The 15,588-nt window shown below is 34.6% G+C and overlaps 1 protein-coding gene across 7 annotated transcripts in view; it reads right to left on the bottom strand.

The window, feature by feature from the left end:
- LOC117167002 (spectrin beta chain) overlaps positions 1–15,588 on the bottom strand; it is a 73,700-nt gene that overhangs the window by 24,041 nt on the left and 34,071 nt on the right. For all 7 annotated transcript variants that reach the window (XM_033351536.1, XM_033351537.1, XM_033351533.1 and 4 more), the window contains exons 2-5: positions 10,796–10,985; positions 4,740–10,646; positions 2,105–2,196; positions 1,909–2,013 (exon numbers count right to left, since the gene is read on the bottom strand). In XM_033351536.1, the coding sequence (XP_033207427.1) occupies positions 1,909–2,013; positions 2,105–2,196; positions 4,740–10,646; positions 10,796–10,931 (6,240 nt within the window). In that variant the 5' untranslated portion in view covers positions 10,932–10,985. The remainder of the gene's footprint in view (positions 1–1,908; positions 2,014–2,104; positions 2,197–4,739; positions 10,647–10,795; positions 10,986–15,588) is intronic.

Here is a 15,588-nt window from a genome sequence, read left to right as displayed (position 1 = left end):
CTCGGGATACTTATAAGATACTACCATGATTTTTTCAGATTTTTTGGTCCAAAAATAAATTAGGCCAAAAACCGGCCTTACCGACCCTCCCCCTTTTACAATGGTGGCCTATAAAAAACCTTACAGCTATTTTGGAATTTAATTCTTTTTATTTAGAACAGAGTCGCTTTCGCTTCCAGATATTTATTTTCTTGGAAAATAAAACATTCTGACGTCCTAAGAACAATAGGGACTTTTTTTAGAAAATTGCAAACTTCGTGGTCAGATTTAAAATCCAAATTTTGCAATAGAGGCCTGTTGTAAACATTTAAAGGTTTTTTGGAATGTATTTTTTTCATTTACAACAGAGTTTCTTGCACTTCGAAAATTCAAATTTCTTAACATTTTTACTGAAAATTTATTATTCTTTAAAAATGTTTATAGTACCTCTTACAGAAATTCCTTGGCTTTAATTGATAAGATTTTGTCAACAAAAGCATTATATTTTTGTGATTTTTATCACAAATTGGAAGAGAATTTCCATTTCTTTTATTTACTAGTCTAAGAGGAAAACAACAATGAACTTTCGTTTAATTGAAAACAAAAACACTTCCAAAATTCTCAAAAGTTTGAATGATTAAAAATAAACCTTCAGACCATATATAAATCTATCGATTTAAATAAGTTATATCTTACTGCAATATTTTTACCAGATAATCAAAAAACTTTCCTTTTTCATAAACCACAATTCTTGAATTTTCACATTTTTTTCACAAATTTATAACTTTTTTCCACTTTCCGTCTTTTTTATATTATACTAAAATAAGTGGCTTGTTTAAAATAAAAAGCTTTGAAATATTCTCAAGCTTTAGATTAATTTAAAAAAATGTAAAACTGAGTTTTCAAATTTCTTCAAATTTTAAATTATTTAAAAGTTGTTTCAGAACTTCTAAGCATCTTTTTAAATGAGTGAAATTTTTTGTTAAATTTTTCCTACAAGTTTTTGTTTAAATCCAGCCAAATTAAAACAAAAATTACCTAAAATCTTCCATATTTATTTTTGATAATTTTTTTAATCATTTAAAATTTGTCTTTAAATTAATTTTTCGAAATAAAAATCATTTTCGATGATAAACTTCTATATAGGTGTTTAATTTTTATTTAAATATCAAAATTCAACAACTTGAGTTACAAATTTAATTTGCTTAAACAGAACGGTTAAAATTGTAACGTACAATGTTTAGTCTTTTTGTTTGGTTTTGAATATTTAGTTTGTAATCACTGATTTTGAATGAACAGTCAGATATTTCTAATTAATAAGTAATCTTTCTTTTACTTCATTATTTTTTTTTAATTGAATGGTTTAAAGATGGACTATTTTAATATTTATTTTAAAATTGAAAATAGTTTATAAAACTTCAATTGGGGGTTTACACTTGTTTAACCAAGAAGATTTTCTAAGTTCAACAGTTTAATTTTTAACGCTAATCTATGCAAATTCTAACATTTTAAACAGATCCAAAATCTTCTAGTTTTTAATTGTTCAAGTCTTTAAAACTGCATTTTAAAAGTATTAAAATTAAAATGTGCGCTTGAAAATTAAAATCCAAAATGAAAAATATTCGAATTACGCATTCTAAGCTGATCATAATTTAAAAAGATAACAATTTAACTAATTATTTAAAAAACGGTTGCAACCAAAGTTGGACAGATTTTTTTTTTTCTATAAATTTGTAAAATTCCTGGTCAAAAAATAAATTTAGTGTCATTTCCCGGTTTTGCGGTCGCAGCGGTCACCCTGAATAATGTATTATATTTATGACAATTTTCTTCGGAAAAATGCACCCACTCTATATTTTTAAAGCGAACTTATTAATTTGAGTAAAATATTTTTTCATTAACTGTTAAAAATGACAATAAATTTCTTACCGTTGTTAATCGTTCCAAGGCACTGAATCTTTCTTCCTGTGCAGCTGCAGATTTTTCAAATGCCTCGTGCTTCTTAATCAGGTTTTCTACCTCGTCAATGGTGTGCTAAAGTAATGAAAATCCAGTTACTGAGTACATACTACCTCAAAAACTAAAAAAAAAATACTATATGATAAATGAAACTAAAAGTACTTACCCCAAGTTCTTGGCTCATAAGGTACGGTTCCTGAGCAATTAGCCATGCCTCAGCAACCGCTGCGTCCCTCGCGAACTGATATACTTCCAGAACTATTAAAAAAACCCCGATAAGTATCTCAAATGTAAAAACAAATTCTAAACAATATAACTAATCAGGTTGGCGTTTCAGCGGAAATTTTCAGCAAAATACAAACATTTATTTTAATTAACGATGTTCATTCTAAATATCACTTAAGACAAAAGAGCAAAACATTGCAAAATAAATTAATTAAAAAATATATATTTAAATTTTCCAATAGAAAATATCAATTTTGTATAAGAAATGAAATAGATAAACATTCAGTTGAAAAAAAATTAATCTCAACAATGCAAAAAAAAAACATATTTTCAACAAAATATTTCAATTTTCAACCAAAGTGATGAATTCTCATACGAAGTCATAAATCTTCAACTGGAATAGTTTAATTTGTAACCAAAAGGATTAATTTGAAACTAAAATTATGAATATTTAACTGAAACACTTAAATTTGACCAAAATGATTAATTTTTAAACAAAAAGATTAATTTTCTATCTAAAAATACAATTTTTCAACAAAACACATGAATTTTTATTTCAAATAGATAAATTTTTTATTAAAAAAGACAAGTTTTCAACCAAACAGTTGAATTTTGAACTAAAAAAATAATAATTTTCAACCAAAAACGAAATAATAACATTTGCAGTTGACCACCAAAAAAAAAAAACTTTAAAAAAATAGTAGTTATGTATTTTTTTAAATTGATGAATTTTCCAGTAAAATTGTAAATATTTAACTGAAACAGTTGAATTTTAAACCAGAAAGATACATTTTTAACTGGAATGATGAATATTTAACTAGAATAATTGAATTTTTGACCAAAATATTAATTTTCAACTACGAAAATTAGTTCACACAAAAAAGATGAATTTTCAATTAAAGTGGATAATTTTTAAACGAAACAAAAATATTTTTATTAAAAAAGATAAATTGTCAACTAAAACTTAAATAATTAAGTTTTAAGTTAAGAAAATCAATGTTGAAGCAAAAAGACGAATTTTCAACCAAAAAAGATCATTTTTCAACCAAAAATTGAATAAATGTTGGGTCAAAAAATCAATAATTAAGCAAAAAAAAAATGTTAACTAAAATAATGGATTATTTAACTGGAATAATATTTTTATTTTCAGTTTAAGAAAAAAAAAGAATTTCAACAAAAAAATAAATAAATTTTCAACAAAATAGCTCGTTTTTTACCTAAACAAATGAATTTTTTATTGTAATTATAAATATTTCATAAAAAAATTTATTTTCAAAAAATAAGTTTATTTTCCAACCGTATAAATTTACTTTTAACCTAATTGTTGAATTTGAAACTAAAATAATGAATATTTTACTAAAATACTTAAATTTGCAACCAAAAAGGAAAATTTTAAAAGGAAAAAAAATTTTCTACAAAAAATCGATTTTCTACCAAAAAATTTTTTTTTTAAACAAAATACGTGAATTTTCAATTAAAAAAGACAAATTTACATTCAAATTGTTCAATTTTGAAATAGATAGGTAAATTTTCCACCTGAAATAGAACGGTTAAATTTTCAGATGAAAAATTGACTTTGAACCAAACTGATGAATTTTCAAGTAAAATTATGAATCTACGACTGGAATATTTGAATTTTATACCTTACGAAAAGTATTAATTTTCAACCAATAAGATCAATTTTCTACAAAAAAGACAAATTTTCCAAAAATTGCATGGATTTTCAAAAAAAGTTTAATTTTTAGTTAAAAATATCGATTTTTAACTAAATAGTTAAATATGCATCTAAAAAAGTTACCGTTTTAACTAAAAATAGAATAGTTGAATTTTTCGTCAAAAATCTAATTCTTAATAAAAAAAATCGGATTTTTAAAAATAGTTACTTTTTCTGCTGGAATAGTTAGACTTTTAGTTGAAAAATTGATTTTCAAGAAAGTAGTTAAATTTTTGAAGAGATGAATTTTCATTTGAAATGAGGTATCGGCCAAACAGCAAAATTAATTTTTAACAAAAGAGATTAGCTTTTAAGTGCATGTAGTTGAATCTCTAAGAAAAAAAGGTAAATTCCCAACGAAAAATGTTTTAAAAAAACTTATGTTATAATTCAGAAATATTTTCACTTTGAAATACTACTTCTACTCTAAACACTACTGGAAGTACTCTCTTTTTCTAAAATTTGGAAGCAGCAACTTTTAAATGTTGACGAATTTTGACTTGGAGCAGAGTTTTCAAACTCCTTTTTTCTAAATCCCAGTTTTAATTCATTAAAAAAAACTCTCGTTTCATGTAAAAAAAATTCCATGTTCCAATAAGTGGAATTATAAAATTCTTTATCGAAACTTCCTGTCCTAAAATAAGAAAGATAATTTTTTTCACGCACGTGCCCTGCAACTGTTGATGATAAAGTAGAAATAACTTCTCTGAATTGATCAAAATTATTTTAAAAAATGATGAAAAACTTGAAGTTTGCTACAATTAGAAATAGATACCCAGTTTTTTAATTCAATTCCCGGTCAAAAAAATTTTCGGTTTCCCGGCCAAGTCGTCATCTTCCTGATTAATACAAAAATACGTACTAAGCTGCAGATTCTCCCAGCGCTCCTCCCATCGATGCTGAAGTGCGTTTCTATGATCATTGAGTGCAGTCAGTTTCTCTTTAATTTGCGAACTCGCGTAGTGATCCCGAGCCAACAGATCCTTTCCAAGATTAATACAAGAAATAAGATTATCCTCTCGCGTATCAATCTCAGCCTTCAAACTCTGATGATTATTCATCAGGAGCTCAACACCCGACACGTCTCTCGGTTTCTCCGAGGTGTTCATCTGCCGAACAACATCGTCCATCCAAATCATCAGTGTCCTCACCATATTGAAGAATCTAAAGAGATCGCCAGTGTCTTCCAATTTCATTTTTCTCGCTTCACAGAGCGACTGCAAATTATTCCATGCTGCCACAACCTCTGCTTCCCGATTCGTAATCTCTCGCGCCTTTTCGCCAGCATAACTAGCCTGCAACTTGGCCGATTCTTCCTGAATCTGCGAGACCTGACTCTGAAGAGTCGACAAGTCCTGGATGAAATTAATGTGTTTACGTTGCAAGGCCGAAACAGAACCAGCATCACGTCCCAGTTCATCAGACATTGCATTCTGCTTTTCCAAAATCCTGCCAAGAACATCCTTGCAGTCATGGAAGAATTTGTGAAGTTCTCGACTCGCTGCCAACATCTGGGTTCGTGTTTCGATCAACTCAAGCAAGTCCTGCCAGACTTCGTTCAATCCATCCTTCCATTCGGCGATTGTAGCTGCGTCTGAATGTCCGGTGGCAATCAGCGAATCAGCAATTCCATTCACAGCGTCAACCCTCTCGGAACCAATTGCTTCAGTGTCCCGAGCAAATTCCTTGAATCGCTCCCACAAGAGAGTCACATGATCATAGTCTTGTCCGAGCTCATGACTTCCTGCCACCAATTCTCGCTCCGCGATCCACTGCTCCAGGTCGTCCACTTCACGATTCAACATGAAGAGCTGAAGTGCCTCGTCCAATTTAGCGCGACGCTCGCCAGCCAGATCTTTGAGACCCGCGTACAATTTGTCCACCTGCGACTGTTTCACAGCAATCTGATCAGCCAGCGGATGTTGATCATTGATGAGCTGCCTCGATGTCTCTCCCAACTGACGAATAGTCTCAGCGTAATCCTCTACCGCATGCTCCAATGATTCATGCTTCTTCATCAGATTCTGAGCAGAGATCTCGTCCTTTCCACGATCCTCTACCATCATGTACAATTCCTGCTCGCTCATCCAGGACTCGGCCTCGGTCGCATCAAAGAAGTACTGCTGGGCCTTCTCGTTCTGCAACAAATTGCTGTTTCTCTCATCAATCGCGTCCTTCAGTTCTCGCCACTTCTCATTCAGGTCGGATATGAGTCTCTGGAACTCTGGCGTGTCCTCGTGTTCCTCGCTGATCAACTTCTGGCCGTTATTGCACACCGAATTGATTCGGGGCTCGTGATTGTCGATTTCCGTGCGCAGCGACTGATTCTTTTTCTTCAACATGTGAACATTGAAGAGCGAATTTCCGTACTCACTGCTCGTCGCCTGCGGCATCTTCTCCGCAATCCATAATTTCTCGTCCTCGACATCTCGTCTGAACTGGAAGGCTTCCTTGTTTTTTTCGAGTTGCCGCTGGCGACCCAACAGAGGCGCCTTCAACTGCTCGAATCTCTGAGCAACCTTCTCCTTCTTAAATTTGATCTCCTCCATTTTGTCTTCTGGCACGGTGCGTTGCAAGTGATCGGCTTGCTTGTCGAGTTCCGTGACTTGACGGGCCTTCAGAGCCATCTGGGTCTCAATCGTTTGTTGCTTCTGCATTAGAATGTTCACAGATGCAAGGTCATTTCCAGTGTCAGTGCTCTCAATCTGTTTCTCTAATTCATTCATCCACGAATCAATGTCATCGCAAGTTTGATGAATCAGAACTTCACGATTAGCGTCAAACAATCGCTCTCCCTTGTCATGAGTCGTAACTTCAAGCTCCCCAAACGAATCAGCCAATTCGGCCACTTTAGGAGTAATAATCTCTGACAATTCAGGCTTTTCTCGGATCAACTCATTCGCCGATTCTTGCAGTTGCTGGAGACGATCTTTGTTGCTCGCAATTTCGGCCTCGAACGCCTGATGCCTGGTCCACTTGCTGTGAACAGTCTTTGCACTTCTGTAAGTCTCGTCTTGGGCGGTGATATGCTTTTCTTGAACCCACTCTCCCAATTCCTCGCAATCCTGCAAGAACATCTGCAGCTGAAGTTGATCTCGCAGCTTCTCCATGAGCTGATTAGCCTTCTCCCGATTGACACTCCTACGCTCATTGATATTCTCGGCCTTCTTCTTCACCTTGTCGGCCGCAAAGTGTCCTTCGTCAACCAACCTCCCAGCAAATTGAACCACCGAATTGATCTTCTCGTCATTGGCGTCCATCGTCGTCATGAAAGCTTCGTGACGCTTGATCAGATTTTCCGCCTGCTCGAAACTAACTGGAGTCTCGTCCTTCGTCAGCAAGTGTTCTTGCTGTGACAACAAGACTTCCGCCTGTCTAGCGTCGCGATCAAAGATCTGAAGATTGAGTGAATTGGAGAGCAAATTCTGCCTGTTCTCCCACATCTGGTGGAGTTCTTCCCATCCCTCCTTCAGAGCATTCAACCTCTCTCTCAAGAACATGTACTGCGTATCTCCATCGCCAGCCTCACTTGTCAATGTCTCTCCATATTCCATCATCTTCTGATAGTCATCCGTGTAATTGTTAATCTCCTCCTTGATGTTCTGGTGTTGAGTCAACAGTTTCTCGGCATCAGCCAAACTGGTAGGCGTGTCCTCGCTGGCAACATCAGTCTGGGTCTTTGTCAACCAGATCTGGAAGTGGTCAAGGTCTCGCAAGAATCTGTGCAGATCACCAGCCTCTTCCAACTTCGAGTCTCGCTCCTTCAGCATATGAGTCAATTGCTCCCAGATTGTCTGAATCTGGGTAATTCTCTCGCGAATAACAGCCGCCTCTTCCGGATGATCTTGCTCAATCAGTTGCGCCTCCTTCTCCAGGGCATCGAGCTTAGCTTGAATAGCTGCCAAGTCACGCTCCATTCCACTGAGTCTACGCTGCAGGGTCATGACACCAGTCAAATCCATCTCGAGACTGTCAGTCTGTTGCAGAATGCGCTTCTTATCCTCAATCCAAGAGACCGTCTCGCGACACTCAATGTGGAATGTTTGGACGCCATGAGCAGAGTTCAAAGCCTCGCGTTTTCCTTCCGCCTTGTCACGGAGTTCTGCCCACTTCTGATTCAGCTCGTTCTGCCGAGCAACAATCTGCTCCGAGTTGGGATGCTCAACATGAAGCAATTGTCGTGCGAGTTGATTAACAACGGCCACACGAGAAGCATTCGCGTTCATCTCCTTTTCGAAGCCATCGTATCGGTGCTTCATGATCTCAACATCCTCGATGTCCTTCGCAGGTACCATTGTGTCGAGCATTCTGTTCTTTTCACCGATCCATTGCTCCACACCGTCGGATTCGCTGAATAGTTTGTAGAGAGAAAGTGCGTCAAGGAGTCTCTGCTTTCGCAGCTTAGCCAATTCCAGAAGTTCCTTGTATCTGGAATCGATCGAAGCAAGTCTCTCCAAAACCTCGGGCGACTTGGCATCCTGTTCGCCGAGTTGAGACGCCTGTTGGTGAAGTTGTTCGATTGTGGAGGCGTAATTCTTCAATTCGTCAGTAACGTCCTTGTGTTTCTTCAACAAAGATTGGACATTCGCTTCGTCCCTGCCGACGTCTTCCGATGATACGAGACGTAGTGTGTCCAGCATCCAAATATCAATATCATCAGCGTCTGCAAAGAGTTGATGGTAGTCAACTGCCTCCTCGAGTCGCTTTCGTCTGAAAGCAGCCAAATCCAGTAGATGATTCCACATTCCGAGGATCTCCTTGAGTCTCTCTTGAATACGATCAGCGCCAAAGTGCTGTTGACGAACTAGCTCACCGCCGATATCGGCAACGGACATCATCTGCGTTTCGTGCGACTGTATTTCGTTTAGTAGAGCCTTGTGCTTTGAGAGCAATAAATTTATTGTTGTCAAATCATGACCGATATCACCAGTAGAAACAATCTGTTCCTTCTCCTTAATCCAGTTCTCTTCATCAGCCATGTCCCAGTAGAACTGCCAGAGTTTGCGCGATTCCTCGAGTCGGGCACGTCTCTCAACTGCCAAACGAACGAGTTCAGCGTATGCGTCCTCAAGTTGCTGAACACGCTCGACAATGATTGTTGGATCGCAGGGACGATAACCCTCACCCTGTTCCAAGAATCGCTGACTCTGCTGAACAACAGCTTTCACTCTCTCGCCCAAAACATTGATGTCCGCCTCGACGAGTGAATGTTTCTGGAGCAGATCTTCAACTCCCATCAAGTGCTTTCCGTAGTCGTCGGTCAAGAGACGATTCTTAATTTCCTCCATGCTGTCGAGGATGTACAACATCTCCTGGAAGTTCTGTTGAAGCTGGAGTGACAACTCGAGTCTCAGTCTCCTGGCGCGCAACAATTCGAGGAGATAATTCCACAATCGCAAAACATTGTCCTTTCGGGCATTGATTCTCTCTATGTCGTGATAATTCTCAGCCTCCAGTTCCTGCGAGACTGCCATCACGGCCTGGACTCGTTCCTCGTAAGCGAAAATATCGGTTTCGATGGCTTCGTGCTTCTTGGCCGCGGCTTCCACAGCAGCAAGATCGAAACCAAAGTTGTCCTGTGAGACGAGTCTTTGATTTTCTGAGAGCCAGGTTTCTCGCATGCTTGCCTTTCGATTGAATCGCGCCGCCAATTGCTCCAATTTCTCTTGGCGAATCAGCTCTTCACGAAGCGCCAACTCTCGTTCGTGCTCGGCCTTCTCCAGTCGCTCCCAGGCCTTGTTGATGTCTGAAATCATTTTGCCCTCTTTGGGCGTGTAGGGTTTCTGATTGTTGGCGCGCATCTTTGACTGAAGAGTGAAGAGCAACACCTCCAAGTTACCCTTTTCGACGAACTTTGGCGGCTTCTCGACGGTACGATAGTTGGAGAATTGAGAGAGCTGGGATTGAACACCAGTCAGGGAATTGGCAAAGCGACGATCGCCAAGTGCCTCAATCGTGGACTGAATCCATCGGAGCAATTCACTGGTCAAGCTTTCATACTCGTGGATCATACGGTCGTTCTCCATTGCAATTCCAACGACCTTACCGATTCTCTTACCCTGCACCGTTTCTTGCTTCATCTTCGAGAAGTAATGGTAATACGTAACGACGTAAGTAATGATTGACTTCTCATCCGGATGATCGACGAAGATATCTTCAGCATCGAGAAGTTTCGTGAGGCCCAGTTTGTCCTCGGCGACATTGAATGCATTATTGAGATTGTAAATGGCATTGGACTTGGACAACTTATCAAACTGAATTAAGTCTGAACGATGCTTGTGAATAATGGCATTGAAGGCTAAGCCGTCGCGCCACGAAGTCGTGAAATTTCTCACATTCACGTTGTGATAGCCGGCTGTTTTCATTTGGCACCATAGAAGCAGCGCGTCCTTTGCAGATTTTGTTTCCTGGTTGTCGGCCTCTTCAATCGTAATGTCCTGGATTTGGAATCGTAAAATAATAGTCCAGATGAGACCTAAACTGAGACGAGGATTGCCGTCCACTATATCGTGAGATCCCATATTTTCGAGATGGACTCTCTGTTCACGTAAAAATTGCAGTGCTTTGTCCACGTTTTCTAAACAGTGGATACGCATCTTGCCTTTCGTTGGTCGGGGCAACCGTTCTCCGGACAATATTTCTAGGAGTTTTATTAACATTTTTCCGTCCCGCAGGTCGACATAGAGATCGCCGATCCGACAGGAACATCTGACGAGGTGGGAGTTCACCCATTTTTGAAACGTTTTCTTCTGGACTGATTCACGTTCCCCTGTTGAGAGAATAATTGCATTTGTTTATAAATTCTAGAAAGATATGATATCGAATTTTAGAATTTTATAAAGATTTATTGTAGAAAAATTAAATGCAAAAGATTTTCTCGACATCGCATTCTTTGAAGCTTTTAAATGTGAGACTTACCAGCAAGGGCCTTGATTCGGGATCTTTCGAAAAGCCTCGAACTGGAGTTTCCTCCATCGTATTCGTACTCGTCGACAATCTCCTGTTGTGGCGTCGTTTCCCAGCCGGAACGCACCACTGAGATGTCGGTCGTCATTCTGCTAAATGGACCAACAGCTCTCTGCTTCTCTACCCCTTTTTAAGGGCACTCCTGCAACAACAAAAATGGGAAATCGTTAAACATCATACTTGATCTTTTTTTTAGACAATAAATTAATGCTATTAGCTAAGTGTCAAAATGTTTCAAAAATACATTCTTAATTACATGGATCAGAGAGGTTCAGTAGTTCAACTTTGTCGAGAAAATTGATGGTTTTTTTTCTTCTGAAAAACGGATATTAAAAAGAGATTAAATTTATTATTTAAAACTTTTTATACCATTTTTTATATAAATTCAACTATTTTCGTAAAAACATTCAAATATTGTGTTAAAAATTGAATTTTCGTTGGTTTGTTGAGAATTGGTCATTGGAGTTGAAGATTCAAAAGTTTTGTGAAAATTGTCTTTCTTGGCTGAAAAATCTGTTATGGCTAAAAAATTCGTCCTTTTGTTTTGGAAATTCATCTCTTTTGGTAGAACTTTAATCTTTATTGGTTAAAAAGCCAACTGTTTTTAATTGAAAATGAAAATATTTTTCGATTTATATATGACATATCATATACATTTTTGTTAACAAGCAATCTTTTTTTATTTAAAAATTCAACCACTTGGTTTAAAGTTAAACCACTTTCTTAAAAAATCACTTTTTGTTTAAGATTCGTTATTTTAGTTCAAAATGCAAGTGCCTGGCTAAAAGTTAAAGTACTACGGTAAAATATACACATATATTTTTTTTATACAAAATTCAACTATATGGATACAAATTAACTTTGGTTGAAAATGAATATTTTTGGGTAGAAAATTCCATAATTTGGTTGGTTTTTTGTCTTTCTTGACTGAACCATATTTTGTGGTTAAAACTTCAAATTTTTTTTGAAAATTCGTCTCCTTGGTGGGAAAATTCATCTATTCTAGTAGAACTTAATTTTTTGGTACAAACTTCAACTATTTCGTTGAAAATTCGTCTGTTTTGTATAAATTAAACTGTTTTTACATAGAAATAAAAATATTTTTGGTATAAATATTAACTACTAACTTTATCATTAAAAATTCACAATTTTAGTTGAAAATTCAACTACTTTGGTAGAAAATCTACCTATATTGTTGAAAACTCGTCTTTTTGTGTTGAAAATTCATATTTCCGAAATAAAAGTTCAAGTTTTTCGTACAAAATTCGCCTTTTCGGCTTAAAAATTCAATAATTTTGTAGAAAATTCAACTATTTTGCAGGAAAAAATTTGTTTGCTTGCAAATTCAACAATTTAGTTTTAAAAATCTATTATTTTGTTGAAAAGCCGTCTTTTTATGAAATCAACTGTTTTGTATTAAAAATTAAAATATTTTTTGGTTGAAATTGCAACTATTACATTTCTTCTTGAGGATTCAACTTAGTCGGTTTAAACTTAGTTGAGAGTTAAACCGTTAAGTTAGAGTTAACTTAGTTAAGAACCCCTTTCAACGCGCCTTGCTTTCTAAAGTTTTGAATTTCTGTGTATGATTCTAAAAAATTAATCGCGATCTTGTAAAAAAAAAGGAAAAATTTTGCCCCTATTCTCGATTTTAGGTGTTTTATGGGATTTTTCAAATTCAAGAGGAAAAACGGGATTAAGTATGAGGACGCACTGTAATCCCTTTAATTATTAATCTTCAAAATGATTCAACCTTTTTTTATTTAGATGTTTAACGTTTAGTTGTATAATGCTTGTGAGGAACTTTTATTTGTTGAAATATCCACTTTTACTCGAAATAAGTTTTAAAGCACTAAAAATATATTACTTAAAATTCTAAGACTATTGGTTTCGTTTCACTCAGCAATCATTCATTTATGCTATCTCCCTCAGATGAATATCAATATAAAAGGGGACCTGCCTTGGGTGTGGCAATCATAAACATCGTCCGAAATGTCACGTGGCACGTGCTATCAACCTTAAATTCATATCCTTTCTGTTTCTAAAGAGAAACAGTCACGAGGGTTGAAAAATCGATTTGAAGAATTAGAATCCAAATTACGCCGGATATAGATAAAAGAAGCCAAGACTCTACTAGAATTAATATACCGTTCTTTCCAGCCGCACCCAGTACATTGACTTTTCCTCTAAACTACAACCAAATCACTAAAGTTAGACCAGACGGTTTGAAGATTCGCGATAAAACGAGCGATAATGTTCACCTTTAAAATCGGCAGGGTCTACTATACGAGTCTTAGGAATTTTACAAAATAAAGGACGGACGCCTTCTCAAATCCTCGAAAAAAATTCCCCGACAATTCCAGGTCTTTGTCAGGTCTCAAGATTTTCGCAGGTACAATTTTTCATATTCCAGAGCCATTCCAATATTTCGAATTTTTTTTTAAACAATCGACTGAGAATTTGTATATAATTTTTCGAATTTAATAAAAAAATTTTTTGTTAATCCTTGTAAATATCTTAATGTGTGAAAATAGTACTACATATTCATATGTAAAATTAAATAACTGCTTTTTTATTATTTGAGAAAGTGACTTTATTAAAGGATCAGTAATTTCATTATGGCAGACGTTTCTATGGATTTAATTAATAAATGTTTAATTCAGAGAACTTTGAAAAAGTGTTCAAGGTATTAAAAGGTATTACAAGATATTCTTAAATATATCATCACCACCGAATAATTAACTAAATAGTTCTACAAATATAATTATTTCCTGTATTTGTTCCTAAAGTCTATCAATTTAAATAATAATTTTAACAAATTTTTATTCTATTTTCATATGTTTAAAGATCAGTGCCTAAGTAACATATTAAAATTTTGAATGAAAGATCTTTTTCAGGTGAGTTGACATCCTTAAAACAAAAAAGAGAAATTTTTAAATTTTTCACGAAAATATATTCTTTTAAGTAAAATTCATGTTGGCAAGACACAAAATTCAATTTAAAACACTTAAAATATCTACTATTTGTCATGTAGAAATATTTCATTTTTAAAAATATAAATGATTTTTTAACCAATTAGGTTGAATTTTCAACTGAAAATATCAATTTTCAACCAAATAGTTGAATTTTTGTCTAAAAAACATAACTTTTCAACAGAAAATGGATTAGTTAAATTTGCAGTTCAAAAAATTATTTTTCAAGTGAAGTGATGCATTTTCAAATATAATTGTCAATCTTCTACTAGGGTAGTTGAGTTTTAAACTAAAAATATCAATCTTCAACTAAAAAGCTGAATTTTTAACCAAGAAGATTAATTTTCGACCAAAAAAGACAAATTTTCAACCAAAAATGGAATACTTAAATTTTCAGTTAAAAAAATTAATTTTCAACCGAAGAGATGAATTTTTAAGTAAAATGATAGAAAATTTTAAAGGATTAAGGTAGTTGTCGCGCCAAAAGTCAGATATCTGCAAAAAATAGTTTTTCTACGATTTTAAGAATAAAAATATTATAACTGATGCCATTTAAAATAAAAACATTTTTTATGGAAAATGTTAAAATTTACAAAAAAAAACATTAATTTTAACCACGTTCTTTGCAATTGAGTCTTTTCTAACAATTTCAGCCATATAAAATGTTACTTTTAAAATTGGCAACAGTACAGTTGTAGAGAATGTTTTCCGGACAAAATAAGCCGGCATTAATTTATTAGAATGCAATCATTATTCAAAATTTGGTAAATACATGTTCAGCTAACATAGACGATTTTTAACATAAGCAAAAAACAATTTCCAACAAAATAGTTCAATTTTAAAACAAGTCGATAAATTTTAAATTAAAATAATGGATCTTCAAAAAAGAAAAAATGAATTATTAACAAAAAAGTTTAACTTTCAACGAAGTAGTTTAATTTTTAACAAGAAAGATAAATTCTCAATTGAAATGATGAATTTTCGACTAAGAAGATTAATTTTCTACCAAAAAAATGAATTTCCAATGAAGTACATGAATTTTTAACTAAAAGAGAGAAATTATCGACCAAAAACGGAATTGTTAAATTTGCAGTTAAACAGAATGGATTTTCAACGAAAAAGACCATTTTTGACAAAACAGTTGAACAACAAAACAGATTCAACGCGCATATATTAATTTTGTAAGAAAAAGACGAATTTTCAACTGAAAAATATCAATTTTACACCAAAAATTAAATAATCCAAATTTTCAGTTAAAAAATTAATGTTCAATAAAAAAAAATGAATTTTCAAATCAAATGATCCCGGATAACACAACAGTTTTCCTGAACATTCCTGGAACAATTCAATAGAAGATTTGGGGAATTCCGAAAAATATTCCAGTAAGGTTCCCCCAAGGAAGGTACGGGGAATGTCCGTGAGGAATTTAATTAATTAAATTAATTAAATTTATGTAATACGAATATTTTTCACGAACATTTCCGGAACCTTCATCGATACGCGGACATTTACGTACTTCCTGGAACGTTCGCGGAATGTTCGTAAAAAATGTTTGAATCTTATTAAATTAATTAATATTATGCTTAAAATTTTCACGATCATTCCCGGATCATACCCCGCACCTTCCTTGATGCGCACACATTTACCTACTTCCAGGAACCTTCCTGGAACATTTATCGGAATTCTTCGAACCTTCCATTGAATTATTTCAAGAATGTTCCAGGAAACTTTTTTGCTATCCGGTATTGAATATTTAACTGGCATAATTAAATG

Source organism: Belonocnema kinseyi, chromosome 2 (assembly GCF_010883055.1).
Source record: "Belonocnema kinseyi isolate 2016_QV_RU_SX_M_011 chromosome 2, B_treatae_v1, whole genome shotgun sequence".
Lineage (NCBI taxonomy): Eukaryota > Metazoa > Arthropoda > Insecta > Hymenoptera > Cynipidae > Belonocnema > Belonocnema kinseyi.
The sequence above is the reverse complement of the archived record's forward strand: the minus strand, read 5'-3'. Positions and strand labels throughout refer to the sequence as shown.